Source organism: Felis catus, chromosome C2, assembly GCF_018350175.1.
Source record: "Felis catus isolate Fca126 chromosome C2, F.catus_Fca126_mat1.0, whole genome shotgun sequence".
In the NCBI taxonomy this organism is placed as follows: domain Eukaryota; kingdom Metazoa; phylum Chordata; class Mammalia; order Carnivora; family Felidae; genus Felis; species Felis catus.
The window spans coordinates 45915413-45934195 of record NC_058376.1 but is presented as its reverse complement, the minus strand read 5'-3'; the positions used below and the strand labels follow the sequence as shown (position 1 = coordinate 45934195).

Here is an 18783-nt window from a genome sequence, read left to right as displayed (position 1 = left end):
ACAGTGTCTCAATAAAGTAGTAAAAAAACCCAAAACTCTTCCAACTCTCTGCTATGTCTGAAGAATGCAAAGTATTTCATCTGAAAATATTTTAGTGAACATAAATTTAAATTATGAATGAACTGTCTGAAAGTCATGTAAATATTTATTATACATGTGTACTGGTCTGCAATGTTAGCATACATTTCTAGGTACAAATGAAATGCTAATAAGCTTTTGGTTGAATGAAATCCAGTTTTCCAAAGTTAAGGTGCTTTTTTAGTGTAATCACTCTGTAACAAAAATTAAAAAAAAAAAAAAGGAAAATATGACATGGGCTCTACAGTAACACAGACTTGATCTCAAATAACAATTCTACACTTGGTATGACTCCTACCTGAGACCCTTAGTTTCCAATCCTATAAGATGAATATGGTAACAGTGTCTATCTTGTGGTCTTTGTGAAGATTCAGTACAAGTATGCATGTAAGGCCATTAATAAGCACTTGACAAATGTCAAGATTATAATAATATCTTTATAAGCTAACAAGTAGTCTTTTAATTGTTAAAAAAAAATCTTAAGAGAACAGAAGATTTTATGTCAAGGGAATTTATTTACATAAAAGCTGTCGTTATTTTTGTAGACATCCCAAACTTTTGTATACAGCAGTAATCAACATGCCAATTCCTACCAGTTTTTTCCAATGTATATTATCATACTTTCTATACCAAATACCTATTATTTGGCTATATATAGTATTTATATCTTTTCACATTTTCTATTATTGGGAGATTTCAATGAGTGATTTGGGGTTTTATTCTGTTTGCTTGTTTTAGTCATAGTCATCATGAGAAGATGCCACATTCGTTGTTGAACATTTCTAGGAACAGCAAGGCTTCCATTCAGCTTTTTAAATAAGGAGGAAAAATATTAAAAATTATTCAACACTAGAGCAGAAGATTCTTGGACTCATGACCCATAGTTCCCTGAATGCATATGGTTGTGAAGAACTAAAATAAAAGGATGAAGGTTCTATCTTGTTTCATCTTGCTTGCCTTTTTAGAGGTCAAGAAAGGAATGGCTAAGTAGAGAAAATGCATGGACCTTGCATAATAGAATTGTGGACTAAGTACCTCATAGTTATCTATCCACTGCTCAAGGAAACTCAGTGCCCAATTATCTTCAGTGGCCTGTCTTATAGGTCTTTTAGGTAGAACTGGTTTCTAACTCGTGGTCTTACTAACAAGGATCATTCCTGGGGAAACACAAAAAAAGCTCCCTTGCTCCTGTGCAGCTTCCCCCTTTCTTGGCTCCTCCTGCCTGACCAGGTGAATAGCCCAGACAGACAAAAACCTAAAAGGCCAGAGCATGCAACTCTTTGTGCCCATTCAAAGTTCATGTGGACACCCTTCACTTTATTATCAATTCCTTCAAAGAGGGCTTTAGAGGTCATTGCAGACAGTGTTTATATGGGTAAAGATTACTTTGGGAAGAGACTGCAGGAGAACTCCTGAATTGAAAGAAAGCATGCTCCTCTGAACATACTTAAAAATCTCCAGAGCTGGTCAGAAAAATAAGCAACATTTGATAAACACTGATCCCTACAGAACTCTCTAACATGTATCTCCTCTTCTCTGTGACCTTGACTTCTATAATGTCCAGACTTATCTCCTCCATCCCAAGCCATTTCTGGATAGAGTCACCACAAAGATCTTTCTAAATTTCTAATCTAATCTTGCTCACTGGGCATAAGATCCATCAGAGGCTCAAGGTCAAATAAAGAAAAAAATAATAATCTGGACTCAACATGTGTATAAGGCCCTTCATTATCTGGCTTTTGCCCTCATTTCTCCCAAAGTTCTGCCTAATATCCTGACTTAATTGTATTTCCCAAACACCCCAGTTTCACTTATAAGAGGATTTCTCAACCTCTGCACTATTAACATTTTAGACCAGATGACTCTTTGTTTTGAGAGGGCTGTCCTGTGACTTACGGAGGTTTGGCAGTATCCCTGGCATCCATGGAGTAGCTATCAGTATCAGCCCCCATCTAGGCCTCCACAAATCACAACAATCCAAAATGTCTCCGGACACTGTCAAATGCTCCCTAGGGGTAAAATCACCTCCAGCTGAGAACCAGTGGCTCGCATCCTTGCCTTTTAATATTAATCTCTTGCTAAAATAGCACCTACCTTTCTGATTCACTCTGTCCTGGAACCTCTCCACTTGGCTAACTCTTGAATCAGACATTTTACTCAACTGTTATCTTTTCCTCTCTACTTCCAAGTGGGAGTAACTGACCTTTTTCTGGGTACCCTGAGTACTTTGTGCTTAATCCAATCATAGCCAAATAATATCAAACACTTATATAAATGCTATTTTCTCTAGTAGACTGCCTGCTCTGCGAAAGCAAGGACTGAGTGTCTGGCCACTGTATCTCCAGTATCTGATACAATACAGCTCACAAAACAGGTGCTCAAAAAGTACTTATGGGATTGATGGATGAAAAGTAAACATAAGTATTCTATAATAATCATAAAGTTAAGAAAAGCAGGCAAGCCACATTAGTGGTTCAGTGTAATGCTCTCAGGTATTAGAAACATTTTATAACCTCATGTTTTATCACAACTCATGACTGATTTTCATGGATAGAAAACAGAAAATCATGAATAACAAAGCTAACTCACAGCTTGTAAGAAACGGAAAGACAAGATGGGGCCACTTAATGCTCCACAGGCATTACTGTCTTCAAAATCTCCTTCTTCAAGCAAGAATTGCTGGCCTTTAAAATGTTCTTTTTCATAGGCAACCCACCTAGAAATACAAAGGATATCCAATTAAGCCATGAATAAAAAAAAGAAAAAAGAAAAAAAAAAAGAAAATATCCCGATAAAGCACTTAGTTATATTATCACCATATTTTAAAAAAACAACACATTGTTTTGTTACCATTTATAAAGACAGATAAATGCTGTATGCTTCATGGATCAATAGCTTTTATAGTTTGCCGGCTTTTCCCAACAAAGGTTAACTATTGTAGAATTACAACAGAGCAAAGCTTGCTAATTGTGGTATCACATGATACTGTATCTCAATATGGTGGTAGTGGTGGGGGGAGGACAGCCAATTAATGGAAAGTACAAATAGCCAATGACAAAAGTTACAAACCTATGCTGAGATTCAAAGAACCATTCTTATTTTATTGACAAAGCCCTTCTGTAATCACAGAGAATGATTACTATATTAAACATTTTTTTAGGGTTTAAATCAAAAGAACCTCTCAGTAGGCTTCAGATCTAAAACACATTACCGGTGGTTTTAACAAAGAGGAAATGCAACTGGTCTGGCATTAGCGCTGATGGCCCACACATATATGAAGGCTTCTGTAAAAATTTAGGGGTGGGCAATTTTGTTCCCACCATTTAATCAGTGGTGATAATGGGAACAGGAAGCACGGTGACACAGTATGCTCCATGGACACAGGTTTCTTGACTTCTCATCTAAAACTGTCAGTAAAGAACACTGATAAACACCATTGGTCATTAAGCTCCTCCACAAAACTTACCTTTTTATGGAATAATTCACAGTAGCTAACGAATGTAATGTGGGCATGGATGATTCATAACACACAATGGCCTGCTTAAATCTGCCTTGAGGGGCACTGTGGTGTTACAATGGGAGCCCCTCCAATGGAGAAGATTCCAGAATGACTATTTTGGGCTCGTGGGTTGGGAACTTCTGCATTCTGGGGCTTGACAAATGAAGCTGGGTACGGCTGACTACTATTGTTTTCAAAAAATTAAAAAACTACTCCAAAAAATGGTTTCCAAAGGGCATAAAATAATAGCAGTCGCTCAGCAATCATGTACACCTCCTCATTTTCTGCATGTAGGTGTGCGTATGGCAAGGGAAGAGGGGGTCCACATGAATGGGGATAAACATATTTTATATATCTTAGTGAATTTGTAATATGTACAAGAACATTATTTTATTCTTAAACTATTATGCGAAGATAAATTGCACAAGAAAGCTTTCAAAATTTTTTTTGAGTTTATTTTTGAGACACAGAGAGTGAGTGAGTGAGCTGAGGTGTGTGTGCGTGGGGTTGGGGAGGGACAGAAAGAGGGAGAGAATCCCAGGGAGTCTGCGCTGTCAGCACAAAGCGTGATGCAGGGGTCGATCTAATGAACCATGAGTTCATGACCTAAGGCAAAATCAAGAGTCAGACACTTAACCTACTGAGCCACCCAGGAGTCCCCAAAACTTTCAAATTCTAAATGTGGCTTTCATTTATATAAATGTGGCTACTCAAAACATGCTTTTAATAAACCTGAATGGGAAAAAGAATAAAAGATATAGAAGACCTAAATATTAAAGACAGATTAATAAATTATTACATGATGACAGTTCAAAAATCTTCTCAGCTTTTTTACAATAGATTAAGTTTTGTCTAAGATTCAATTTATATATCCATATGGGATATTTAAAAACAGATGTTATCTGAGAAAAATGAAAAAACATCAACCTCACTTTCTCTAGATTCCTCAAGATGGGACAGAGATGAGTTCTTACTACCTGCAGATAAACAGTTAACAAAAGTGAAAAGTGGTAGTAACACTGAAAAACAGTGAAATCAACTGTTCACTTTTAAATGGGGATATGACATTTTACTCCTATAGTTGTCATATGAAAAATGAAACTTGTGTATATTGTATCACAAGCCATAATGTTTTCTTGAGAGTTTTTATAGAACAATTACAAAAAAACTCAGGAAACAATGCAAATCACAATCTAGTTAATGGGAAAAACATTCAGATTCCAAAGGGAAGAAAAGGCAATAATATTTAGCAGGGTTAACAAGAAGCATATGTGTTCACAGATTAGAGAAGACTGCAAATAAATATGACACAATAAAAATTTGTTTATCCAAAACGTGTTTGTTTTTCAAGGGCCTAATAATTTTTTAATTGAAGGATAAAGAATTAAATGATTACCAATATGTCAGACTAATTATGGATATGTCCCACATATCTAATATATGGCATAGTCTCTTATGTTTCCATTTTGGCTAGTGTGGCCATCACTTGATTTACAGCCAGAAACTGCAAAGTCTAAGTCTCTAAATGTAGACCCTTGAGAGATCTAAGACCCATCATGTAACTTCTATGAATAAATATTTTAGTAGAATCTTGCTAGAATAGCATGAAGAAGTTTTATGATGTTACTGCAAATAATGAGACATGGATACTTAAAATGAACCAACATTCCAAATAAACTATCATATCAACAGAGAGACCAACAATGTTCATGGAGGAATTCTAGGACTGAGTTGACAATGGCAAATAAGCTCTGATTTTATCTGCCAGGATACAAATACAAACCCATATCCCACCAGTTCAGTCATGGATTTTCTGGGGTCCCTGCCCCATAAACCGATGACTGAGATTAGGTTACACTTAGATTTATACTTAGAGGTTCTTGGGGGGGCTTCCTCAAAAACAGTATAATGCCAGAGGGTAACCGATGTAAAAAATACTTGACTTGGGAAACCTACAACCCAGGCTACTTCTTTAATGAAGGACTCACTGGCAAGATCCTCAGCACAGAAAGTTAACTAAGATCCACAGAATAGAGAATCAAAATTGGGGCTTCCATTCATATTCAAAATTTGTAAAACAAAATATATCAATTTCTTTTATCTGAGAGGGAGAGCGCGCACAAGCAAGTGCGCAAACGTGGCGAAGGGAGAGATAGAATCCCAAAATGTGGGGCTCAATCCCACAACCCTGGGTTCATGATGAGTCCAAATCAAGAGTCAGACACTGGAACAGACTGAGCCGCTGAGGCATCCCCCCCCCCCAAAATAATTTTATTTTGCAATTTTTATCTTCTATATTGTGTTTAGCAATACCAAGTGTTTAAGTTTTAGAAACTATTTTCTACATTCAATCTATCTCAAAATCTCTAATACAATCAAGAGTTCACAGGAAAGCCATTAGTAACTATTTTTTTATTTTATAGTACCTTACAGAAAAGATGCATATTTTTAGATTAAGGCACATTCTTTTTGCTCTGCTTAGCACATTTTCTGTGATCTTCAAAAAACAGACTATTAATTGAAATATTGAAAACATAACACTCACACTCCACCGATGACACGAATTGATCCAATTCCATGAAAATCCCCGTTATTTTTTAAGAACTTAGGGACAGAATCTATGTGTTCACTAAACTCTCTGGCCTGTCCACAGAAGTGAGGTTTTTCATAAATAATAACCTGGAAGATATGAAAGAAAATTACTTAACATGCTCATATTTTAGAATAGGTAGAAAACTCATTTACTTAAGTGAGACTAAAAATCCCAACATGAACAGGGACACCATACATTTTTTTCACTAATATTTATTTACAACGTAGCACACTGACTGATATTCACAAGGATTTATGGGGGTTATTACCATGAAGATACCTTAATAATATGTTTCTGTCATGATTACGCTGTTCTGGTTACCCCAATCCTAGGACCATCTGACAGGGTAAATTGTCTTATAATTGACTCTTAAATTACCTAATTTTAGCTCTCTGCCTGGAATTTAACACAGGCCCACCTTGTATTTATTGACTTTCCCCTATTAGACATAAATAAAAACACTCTTGAGGTTCTAGGACATAATAATAAATTATCTACTGGATTGAGAAACAACAGCTGCTTCTTATAACATGGTGGCTGCCAGTCACTAGTAAGAAAGAGATATGCAAATTCCTGAATTTAAACATAAAACTTCCTAATAAGAAGAAATGATTGAAAAAATTATGGTGTTTTCTTTTTGTTGTTTTTTTTTTTTTTATATTGATTCATACGGGTGGGGAGGTCAGTATAGTAGAAAACCCATTTCTAGCATTTCATTTATTTTAAATTTGGAAGGTCTCTTCCACCATATTGGTGCTCTATACTTCCCAAGTATGACCTGCCTGCCTTTAGTATGTGGAAATGATAATGGTGATAATGGCACTAATCTATCTACGTTCTATCACCAGGTCCTACTTGTGGCTAATGGCATACGTTGCATACAACTGGCAAAATAAGGCCCCATGCTAAAACATACTGACCAAGTTCTATCTAACTTGTTTTCAAAAATTTGTAAGATTATACAAACTGAAAAAAACCATGTAGTACAGCTCCTGTGTTCCACATATTTAATTTTCACAGGGTGATGTATTTGAAGAGATGAAGTTTTATTTGGTTTAATACTTTCTACATCTGAACACATTCAAACTAAGAAGCAATAATTCTTTGATGAGCAAGCCGTCAACTAACACATAACAACTTGGAAATGTGACCATGTGTGATAGCTATTTCATTCATATGCCTCTACAACCTGTCAAACTGCAAATGTCCAGCCTGTCACACCTGAAGAAACTGAGACAGGAGTCACTCAGACTGTCACAGCTAATTTTGTATCTTTCAGGTCACTGGTTCGAAACCTCAGCTGCATGTTATCACAATCACCTGTAGAATTTGAAAACTTCTGACTACACCCCAGACCAAAATGATATTCTGTGAGTGGAATACAATCATAAGTATTTTTTTTAAACTTGGATATGCATGACTCCAACATAGAGCTAAGGTATACTATGCTCAGATACTAACTTTTAAAAGATTCCACCTATGTGATTAAGAGAATGGTGGTCAATTCCATAAGTTAGAAAGGTGAGAAATGGGAGGGTTGGAGGAGCTGTGTCTTGTTTTGCAGGACAGGAGACAGATAGATGAATCTTTGTTTCCATGCCTGCCTGTGGAAGTGCTATACGCTAGCTAAGCAGAGGTCTGGCTGAATCTTTGATCACTGCACTGGTTTTTTTCCCCTGCTCTTTTCACACACATTTTATAATTTCATTTCCTTTCCCCAAATAGGCTTAATCCTGGTGTCTCTACTGTTCCCTTCAGGTACTTATTTATTCTTACCAACTGATATCTGACAGGAGCTACCTACTGCTTCTTCTTATCACCCCTGATCTCCTTTCTGAGCATCACTCCCAAAAGACTGCTCAATATCTCTGCTTGAATGTCACGCTGCCACGTCCCTAGTCCCTGCCCACCAAATCAAAAATCAAACTTGTCACCTTTCCACCCTGTAGTAGCTGCTCATTGGGTCTGACTAGGTTGTCAGCAAGACCTCCATCCTTGCATAGTGACCTCACTCTCCATCACAGCATGGGTCCTCAGTGACTGTTCTGTGCAGTCATTTCCCACCACTCCCAACATCCATCAAGTATTATTAGAATATACTAGTCATCATTTTTTTTTACTTTAATAGTTCAAAATATGTGAAGATTAATACTGAAACTATAAAAGTCTGTTTTAAGACTTACCTTTAGGTTCATAGGCATTTCCACTTTTAGTCCACCCTTAAGATAAGAAATTTTAATATTAAAGACTTAGAATATCTGGAAGTAACTAAGTGACATATGTAGGTTATATAAACGTCTGATTAGTGAAGATTACATACCAGTCAGCTTTAAGTTGTGGTAAATTTTAAAATTTAAGTACAGAACTCTATAGCAGTCAAAACAGACTCAGACTGCTCATCGATGTAGATGGGACAAGAACTCTTCAAAATATACCTTCCAGATTACAACCGGTATAAGGAAGGAAACTGAGCTTTTTAGTCCTTAAGCACATGCAACTGATTAAAGATTTAATCCCACTGCAGAGAGTACCAAGAAATAGAGTGGAATTGCTAGATTTAAAAAATCTCCTTTGGCAGAGTAGATTTCCAAACCACTGACACTACATTTCCTCATGACAACTGCTCGGGCTTTCTAAATTAGAGTGCTTCCCCTTCCAAGTCCTATAAACACTTTTTATCATACTTACAGTCTTTGTGACATCAAGATTGCAGAGCATAAAAGGTTAACCCCTTCACAAAAACTAATTCTAGAATTTCCTGTTTTTAATGCTACTCCACATTGTGGTATTTCTTAAAATTTTGTAGGTTTTCTTGGTTTTTATTTTTTAAAAAGTACAGAGCAACCAAGAATGGTTTATCACTCACCTCACATTTAATTGAAGAGTCTGCCCTCAAATAAAAATGTTTGCAACAAAAATAAATACTGCATGCACTTATTATCTTTAAGAGAGCAACCACTGACAGATCTATTTATTATTAATGCTGTGCTCATCATTCATTACTGCAATGGAAAAGCATAATTTACTGTAAGTGGTTTTCTAATAAGCATCAAAAAAAATTCAGAACTTTATTCAAAATTTTTGTACAATGGTACTTATAAGGAAATGGCATGCACTGTAATAAACTTAACACAAAGTAAATTCAGACATTTGTCTTCTAGAAAGCATTAAAATGTTTTCACACAGATACTCTCTATAATAAAGAAACAGAAAAATAACATATAGGTTGTTGATTCAGTAGTATACATACTCATTTCTTAAGATAGAGATACATGAGCAATCACCATAGCTATTTAACTTTGGGCTCATGTGCATTTTGGAAAAATGCTTCTTTTTAATTTGCTTACCATCTGAAGTGGATGCAATGATTTAATTTCTGTTGCAGAAATCTCAAAGAGTCCATGGTCTTCCTCCAAAACTGTAGCTTTTCCCTTAAAATTAATATCTGGGTAGGCAAGCCAACTAAATAAGAAATGAATGGTTAAAGTATAATAGGGATACTATTGTCTTGTAAGAGTTAAAAGTAAAAAGGCCTATCAAAAAAAAAAAAAAGGCAAAAACCCAAAACAAAAAAACCTTTGTGGCAAAATTACAACTAGTAAAACATATTCGAAATGAGTTCACTAGAGAGCATATAAGAATTAATGTGTTATTAAGTACTCAACATTCAAACACTGTCTTATAAGTCTATTTATTATAGGTTTTCCAAGCAGTAAGCATTACTTTTCTTAGAATTTTCCAATATTTAAAAGGTGTGACACCTTTGATTCAAGCTGAATTGGAAAAAAAAAACCAAAACATTCTACTGTTTTCTTTTTTTAAAGTGGGACAACCAGAGGTGGGATTCTACAAGGCATTTTACATTTTTTTTTTTTTCATTTAAGGCATTTTACATCTTTGACCCACATTTTTAGAATCAATAATCAGTTCATTTGCCTGCCTCAGGAACAGCATTTGACATGAGATTCCCAAAAGACCCACTACCTTCTACCTAAACTTGATAGGCACAGACATCTCATGGACAGGGTCAATTACTGGGTCTGCCCAAGAGTTTTAATCTACGGTTGGGAGACATGAAGAAAGATGTCCTACAGTGACCCCCAACTTCTACATCAACCATCATCAGAGCAGATGAAAAGAGTGAAAGACAGAAAAGGAACCTGTGTTGAATTGGTATCACAGAATTGTCATTCGAACTCATCTGGAAACTATGAGCTCATCTGGAAACTAAACTCAGGGTTTGGTGTGCCTGGGTGGCTCAGCCAATTACGCGTCCAACTTCGGTTCAGGTCACGGTTTGTGGGTTCAAGCCCCACATCAGGCTCTGTGCTGACAGCTCAGAGTCTAGAGCCTGCTTCAGATTATGTGTCTCCCTCTCTCTCTGCCCCTACCCCACTCTCACTCTGTCTCTCTCTCAAAATAAATAAAAACACTAAAAAAATTTAAAAACAAATAAATAAATTCAGGCTCAAAGTAGCACCGACAGTCTGAAAGATACCTTCAGAATCAGAAAGGTTTGGCATCAGACCCATGCCCACCAGCTGGTAGCCTGAGACAAATTATATAATTTCCTCATTTATAAAATGAATTATCTCCACCTGCCTTGCAGGAATAGTAATAAACAAAAAAGCACCATGGGTCCAGCCCTGTGGAGGCACTCAATAACTACTGGCACTGAGACACTCTTGAAATAGTTCAAACTCCAGATTTTTAGGTCAGGGACATGTTTTTATTTCTTAATCTCAAAATTTGGTGGGTGAAAAGATGATGGATGAATCCATCAAGAACTATGTCTGAGAATCTCCATCTGTTCCTAGGAGTTCTACGTCAAAGACTTAACTGGATCCAAAGGAAGACAAAATCTGTTCAAATCCCCTCAGTAGTCTTTCTTGAGTATCCAGGAGCATAAACTAAAACTTCACAGAAATGTATGTCACCTACTAAAATATGAAATAAAAAGTTAACTTTGGTGGCCATCAATCACTGTAATAAAAAGAAACTGATACATACACTCCTGACTTCACAGTGAAGGACACAGATTTAGGGATATTCAGCTCTTCCAAATTGGGGATGGCTCGCTGTATATGGATAGGACAATATTCTGGGTCAGACTGTGGGCAAAGTTCTATCTCTGGAATGCTGCAATCCTGAAAAAAAAAAAAAAAGGCTTTGAAATCATCTGGAGACACACACAATCCAGCATTCTCAATACCCTGGACATGCAATTACAATTATTCTCATTGTTCAGTTGAATTTCTTCTCAAAAACAGCACAAAGGAAATACTGTTTCATTTTACCAGTTTTAAAAATGAATTATTTTAAGAAGTTACATCGATGACATGAAAATTATAAAAATTAATTGAGAAAGTATTACTTTTTTTTTGCTTGGTTTTTATTTTTTTTTCATAGTTTTTAAGTTTATTTACTTATTTTGAGAGAGACAGAGAGCAAACAAGGAAGGGGCAGGGAGAAAGGGAGAGAGAGAATCCCAAGCAGACCCCATACTGTTAGCATGAAGCCCAATGTGGGGCTCGAACTCACGAACCATGGGATAATGACCAGAGCCAAAACCAAGAGTCGGATGCCCTATGTAGTTTTTAAAAGTCTTGTTCTATTAAGCAATCAATGTTTAGTTACCAAACTATGTGAGTGCCAGAAGTCTTTAAGCCTTCCTTCTCAGAAGCATAACAAAGCCATGAGGAGGAAGGGAGTTAAGTAAAAGCTGATCTCATGGGGGATATAAAAAATAAACAACAGAGAGGCACAGTACTCTCTCAGTGTGTTATCTAATTTACATTGACAAAAGTAGGAATTAGAAGTGAGGGTAAAGGAAGTCTGTTTTCCTACTTGTGGGATTCTATTTATTTTCTTTAGTACAAGTTGGTTTGAAGAAGAAAGGCATTATAAAATTTGACCCTACACTCCATCACATACTCACTGCCACCATCTCCTGTCAAACCTTCCTTTAAAATTTCCCTTAACGTGTATCTCTTATCTATTCCCACTGTCAAGGACTTTTATCAAGGCCAAGACATCAATTATGGGCCTATTCCACCAGTCAGGTATGAACCACATTATATACAGCTAGGCTTGTTAGAACACCGCTTTCCTCATGACACTCCTTGGCTCAAGACCCAAGCACATCAAATTTACATGTATTTGCCTTCCTACAACACGGCACCAACCCAGTAACCCACAGGAACTCCATACAACTCTTCAGTCATACTGGTATCCATGCTAATCCCACTCTCTTTTTTCATATGGTCTAAGTTTTATAAATGTTTTCCCCAAGGCAACTAAACAGGAAATTTTCTGTATTCTTACTTATGAAAATCATCTAATCGTCAGGTTGTAAGTCAAAAAAGACCTCATCTTTTCTTTGGGAATCAAAACTACAATTATTTTTCCCTCCTCTGAAATTAAAGATGTGCTTCTGTCTGAACACACTAACTCAGTAATCATGAGTGCTTAATTATACAATTCAAAATTTCAGTAGCAAAATTCTCACCTAGGACATTGTGAAATTCAAGTGATTATGCTTTAATGAAACAGGTAAATGAGTAACGGGTGATATTTATCAGGCTGAATAATTCTATTTTTTATTATAATTAGTTTTGCAATTTTTAACTCCAATTTTCTGATTTTTTAACCTTTCTGCAAACTGAGTTTTATTATTAATCATTCTTATCACTATGCACAAGTACATTAATACATCTTATTTTCAGAAAGCTAGTTCTGAAATGCAATAAAGAAGCATAACCTAAAATATCCTTTGAAGTATAAGATTATTTTTTGAAATTTCATTTTACTTTTTTTTGTTTTTTTTGAGAGGGAGAGAGTGAGCAGGGGAGAGGGGCAGAAGGGAAGCGGGGGAGAGGGAGAGCGCCAAAAGTCTTTAAGCCTTCCTTCTCAGAAGCATAACAAAGCCATGAGGAGGCCTTCACTCAGTGTGGAGCCCAAAGCAGGGCTTGATTCCATGGCCCTGGGATCATGACCTGGGGTGAAATCAAGAGTTGGATACTCAACTGACTGAGCCACCCAGGCACACCTCAAATTTCATTTCAAAAAATAGCCAGAAATGTCCACAACAGTCACCTGTCAATCTTCAAAGTTTTTGTTTGCTATTAATAATAGAGTTCTATTAACATTATTTGAAATGCTGCCCTATTAATGTTCCCCTAGGGACATAAGGTACAGTAACAGAATACATAACTAAGTGTCTCACACAAATAAGTTTCCTCTGCATTGTGTTATACAAACAATGCTTGGGTGGTGTACTTTAAAAGGGAAAAAGCTACAAGGCACTTGAGTCCACCACAACAAAGAAGGAAACAGCATAATGGAAAAAGTGTGATGATGACTAAAAAATGGAAAATAAACAAAAAGAACGCTTACGTTCTCAACTCTCTTTCCCAGAGGACCAGGTTTTTCTCTAGTTAAATGAAAAAGATTTCAATAGTTAAGTTTCACCTTCTTTATGGGGGCTATTCTCACAGAAATAATGTCTCTTGCAAGACTTGCATAATTCTTGATGGGTGGAGGCAGTAACACTAACAACTGATGGGCACTTTCTAGTAATCTAGTCACAATGAACAGTTTATTCTTAGTAAAGTTTGTATGGCTTCCCCCCCGCCCCAACTTTTCTACTCATGATATACTTTTGATGAAATTTGCAAGCCTAGACTATTAAAACATTCTGTAGGAATGGAGACAAAACTATAGGAGAGAAACAGGGTAGGAATGGATTACAGTTGACAAAAACAATAAGAAAATCTGACTCCACCTCACATAAAATACCATCAGTACCTGATCTAACATCCAATCTCTCTCTTCTCAGTAAATTAGTGAGGGCAAAACCAAAGTAACTTCTGACCAAGAAAAATGTTATTCCTTTAAAAAAATATTAAATGCACAGTACACAGTAATTTGCAATATTAATTTCTAATATTTGCAATGCTACCTCACTCCTAATTATTTCTCGGAGCAAAGATGACTTTGAGCAGAACCTACACCTGTTGATAACTGACGGTGTCCTTTGCATCTATTTATAGCGAAGTGAAGACATCATGAAGTGTTATCTTTAAAGAACACAAGTTTTGACTACTCAGATTAGAGCAAATAAAAGAGAACGAAATAAGATAAAGTTAGTACTAGGCTTAAGCCTAGGTGAATCTGGAATGGTAACAATCCCCATGACAATGAAGCTATCCATAGGCAAAATTTTGACAAGGTTGGAGAAAGGAAGCAGTTTGATGCCTGATTCTTATTTTGTAAAATATTTAGAACAATGCTAATGCCTTTTCCATTCGATGCTCAATAGTTTTATTTTCCTTCCTCATTGAAAGGTGCTAGTCTGTTCAAGACATGAGTGCACTAACACTGCAATTTAAAACATGACTCCAGGGGCTCCTGGGTGTCTTGGTCAGTTGAGCGTCTGACTTTGGCTCAGGTCATGGTCTCGAGGTTCGTGGGTTCGCGTCCCTTGTCGGGCTCTGTGCTGACAGCTCGAAACCTAGAGTCTGCTTCATATTCTGTGTCTCCCTCTCTCTCTGCCCCTCTTCTGCTTGCACTCTGTCTCTCTCTCTCTCTCTCTCTCAAAAATCAATAAACATTAAAAATAAAATTTAAAAAATAAATTTTTATTAATTTTATTAAATTTTATTAAAAAATAAACATTAAAAATAAAATTTAAAAAAAGGCTCCAAGCACTCCAAGCACTGGAAGAAGGAAGAAATGCAAGCATCACTTACTCTTTCTCTTAATATAATCTAAGCAAATGGTGGATGCGCAAATACACATTTATATATCCATATTCAACAGAACTGAGTTTTTTGCTTGATTTTATTGTGGTTTGTTTTGTGGTGAGAAGGCTGCTGTTTTCAACAACTTACCTTTTTTTCTCCACTAGGCTTGGCACGATGCCTGACATTCTCTCTCTCTCTCTCTCTCTCTCTCTCTCTCTCTCTCTCTCTCTCACTCACTCACACACACACACACACACCTGAAGGTATTTAAATCTTAGAAGATTATACCTCCACACTATTCATTTCAATCAATTTCTAGTGAGTTAGCTAATTAAATGAGCACTCAGATGCCACTTGCTGAGCTGACCTGCTTGCAGTTAAGGTTTTCAGTGCAAACAAACACCCTCGATGCTACAGCCGTCAATCTCCTTGTGGTACCAACATTCACATCCTTATTTAACACAAGTGGCTCTGCCAAGGACTTCCTCACATCTCCACCCGCCCACTGCTTTACTCTCTCAGGATTCCAATCAGGTGCCACCTCCTCCAGGGGAGTACCTCTTCTTTGTGCATCCTGAGGGCCCTGCAGAGCGTTCTCAATTCATATGCTTACGTGACTCAGATGTCCCTCCCCTAGACTTGCAGCAATCTCAAGCATGAGGTCATATCTCACTTGTATTTCCATTTCCCATGTTCATCACAGTATCGGATCCAAAAGCAAAGCAGGTATTTGTGAAGATACAGGCTTGTTTGCAGTTTTCCAGGAAATACTAATTCACATAAAATTTTTGCAGATACCCCTTTCATGGAGACTTTTTTCTGGAAGCTATGTTTCCTTCCTCTGTATGCCATTTGCAGCTATCAAGAGTTTAATAACATTGACCCAATCACTATTATAGGATCCACCTGAATTTACATTTTTAAGCACATAAACAAAATCTCCATAACTTGAAAAAAATATATATATTCATGACTGTCATATGATTGTAATAAATCATGCACTATTTTAATGCTGAAGGAACTCTTAAGAATGCCCTGGAGAAATAAATCTGTCCTTATCCGAGATCTCTCCTAACCACTAATTCGCCTCTCCTCTAAACCAACACAAAATGTTTTATTATACTGGGAGACCTTCCTCATGTGAGTATTAAATAGTATTTTCTAAACAGAAAATAAAAGAGGAGCACACCTTACCTTCCTCTCTCCACCCTTCCTTCTCTGATTTCCTAAACACTCATATGCACACACTCACACACACACTCCTACACTCAGGGGTAGAGATCTATACTAAAAAAAAGATATTTGGAAATGTCGGCTCTTTTCCTAAAGATGCCTGGATGATGTATTCCCACTACTATTAAAAATATATGTATGGGGGCACCTGGGTTGCCCAGTTGGTTAAGCGTCCAACTTCAGTTCAGGTCATTATCTCATGGCTCTTGAATTTAAGCTCTGCATCGGGCTCTGTACTGACAGTTCAGAGCCTAGAACCTACTTTGGATTCTGTGTCTCTCTCTCTCTCTCTTCCCCTCCCTAGCTCGTGCTCTCTTGCTTGCTCTCTCTCTCTCCCTGTCTCTCAAAAATAAACATTAAAAAGAAAAAAAATATATATATATGTATGCACATATACATACACACATATATATATGTATCATGCACCAATTCATTTTATGGGCCAGATTACAGGCAACATTTTCAATTAGCACTCACTGTAACACTTTATATGCATAAATTCAAAAGATTATCATCAATATAATGAAGACTGGTAAAATTAGCACGGATATTAGCAACCGCTTTTAAACATCGCTAGACCAACGTACAGCTTTACTACTTGACAAGAGAAAATAAAAAAAACAGGAAAAACAAAACAAAACAAAAGGTTGTGTCACCTTTAAGACACGTTTGATAGAACCCAATACAAAGTCTCTTGGTGGATGTTTTCTGTTCTGAAGGATCCAGTCACGATTTAACACCTTTTCCCCTTCTTCCAACACACATTTCTGACCCTGGAAATGTGGCTTCTCATATAAAATCCAGCTGAACAAATATAAAAGCATTATCGGTTATAATTAATTTTCTAAGAAATGAGGCATAAAACATGACACTTAGTAAGTCCACAGACTATTGTATCTACTTAACTTTCAAAACCTGAGCTATTTTCCACAATTGGTATATAAACCTATTTTTGAAACAATGACATATGCTAATTTAAGTATAGACATAGGCATAAGAATAAAAGTGCACACAATTTGGAAATATTCCCAAACATAATCTACGCCTATATTTATGTATGCATAAATGCACGTATACTTTCTAGATGGTATATAAACAAAGCTATATATTTCTATCAAAAACAATAGCTTAACAATTGCAATTCTTCAATAAAATGGGAGCACAGGTGTCCCATTTTATTGCATGAAGACAACACTATACCATACCACTTACTTCATGAGTACTGACCAGTGGGTAACTGAGACTGGACAAAGAAATTTTGGCTGCAGCATATGCAAGGGAAATGGTCCATAACAAATGAGGTTTCCCCTCATTTTTACACCACACAAAGAATCCTTCACTTCTTGACCATGTCAGCTCGACAAATGACTTTAAGTATGTGGCCTTCACATTCCTTAGCATCCCACAACTTGTGAACTCGCTTTCAAAGCTATACTTCATTTAGCTGATGCCTTCAACTCAACTTGCCAAATCCATTCTGCTACTAATGTAGTTTCAGAATGGTATTAATTGCATATAATATATATATATATTAGGTCTTGCTACTTATGGCCCACTGGCTTTAAGCACTAAAAACAGCCAGTATTTTCTGGCACAGTACATAAAAAACTATTAAATTATAAGACACTAATTATGTTTCAAAATATTCTGTCAAAAACCAGAGGAAAGGGAATGTGACTTTAATAAAAAATACAAAAAGCATAAAAAGTAAGAAAACACACTTAGTTGGGGGGAAAATGCTACCAAATTTTAAAAGATTTCTTACCAGCCCCTTACAACTTTTATCAGTATCCCATTCGGAAAGGACCATGATGTAGCATCAGGAATATTACAGTAGATCTCCTGCTTGTATTTACTTCCATGGAGATCATAGATAACCATCTGCAATATACAGAAAGCAGGCACAAAAACTAATTGTTAAGAATGCATTTAAAATTCCAAAATGTCCTAGAATGTAGAAAATATCCTAAACATATAAAAGATGATTACTATAGATGCTACATCTTTGAGCAAAAGAATCCCTTTTAAAGTCAGTGAAAAGTATTTACTTTAAACTCCCCAAATCTGAAAGTAACCTTTCTTTTGTTTTTAAAGTAAGCTCTGTGCCCAATGTGAGGCTTGAACTCATGACCCTGAGATCAAGAGTTGCATGCCCAACCAACTGAGCCAGCCAGGCATCCCTAACGTAACTTTACTTTTCATATTTTATCTTAGTTAATAACAAACTTATGCTTACCTTCCCAGGTCTCGGGTTACACCTCAGAATTTGTTTGTCAACATTCTGAAAGAGTAAATGTGGAAGAAGTAAGCCTTAAGAAACATCAACAGAAAGATCTATAACTCACTTTCTTAGCAGCCACAAATCCAATTCATCACATATTTATTTAGGGACCATTATATGCAAAGTGCACCTCTAGGTACTACAAGAGCTACAAGGGCAAATATAAGGGTAAATAATGTGTTGTTTGTGCCCTCAAGGAGCTTATACCTGGAAGGAAGGAGCAGATGATCACACTGACGTGACTGTTCTGTGAAGTACTAGGTTAAACTCATGGGTAAAATACAAAGAAAATGCCAACTTATGGGCATCAAGGGGAATGACACCAGCATAGAGATGAGGTGATGGCATGGGGAGG

At 36.5% G+C, this 18783-nt stretch overlaps 1 protein-coding gene across 3 annotated transcripts in view; it reads right to left on the bottom strand.

Moving 5' to 3' along the window:
• Positions 1–18783, bottom strand: part of CRYBG3 (crystallin beta-gamma domain containing 3) — a 130232-nt gene that overhangs the window by 58220 nt on the left and 53229 nt on the right. For all 3 annotated transcript variants that reach the window (XM_023238882.2, XM_023238885.2, XM_023238883.2), the window contains 8 exons: positions 18384–18428; positions 17913–18028; positions 16804–16951; positions 11181–11317; positions 9518–9632; positions 8354–8389; positions 6123–6256; positions 2668–2794 (listed from right to left, as the gene is read on the bottom strand). In XM_023238882.2, coding sequence (XP_023094650.2) covers positions 2668–2794; positions 6123–6256; positions 8354–8389; positions 9518–9632; positions 11181–11317; positions 16804–16951; positions 17913–18028; positions 18384–18428 — 858 coding nt within the window. The remainder of the gene's footprint in view (positions 1–2667; positions 2795–6122; positions 6257–8353; positions 8390–9517; positions 9633–11180; positions 11318–16803; positions 16952–17912; positions 18029–18383; positions 18429–18783) is intronic.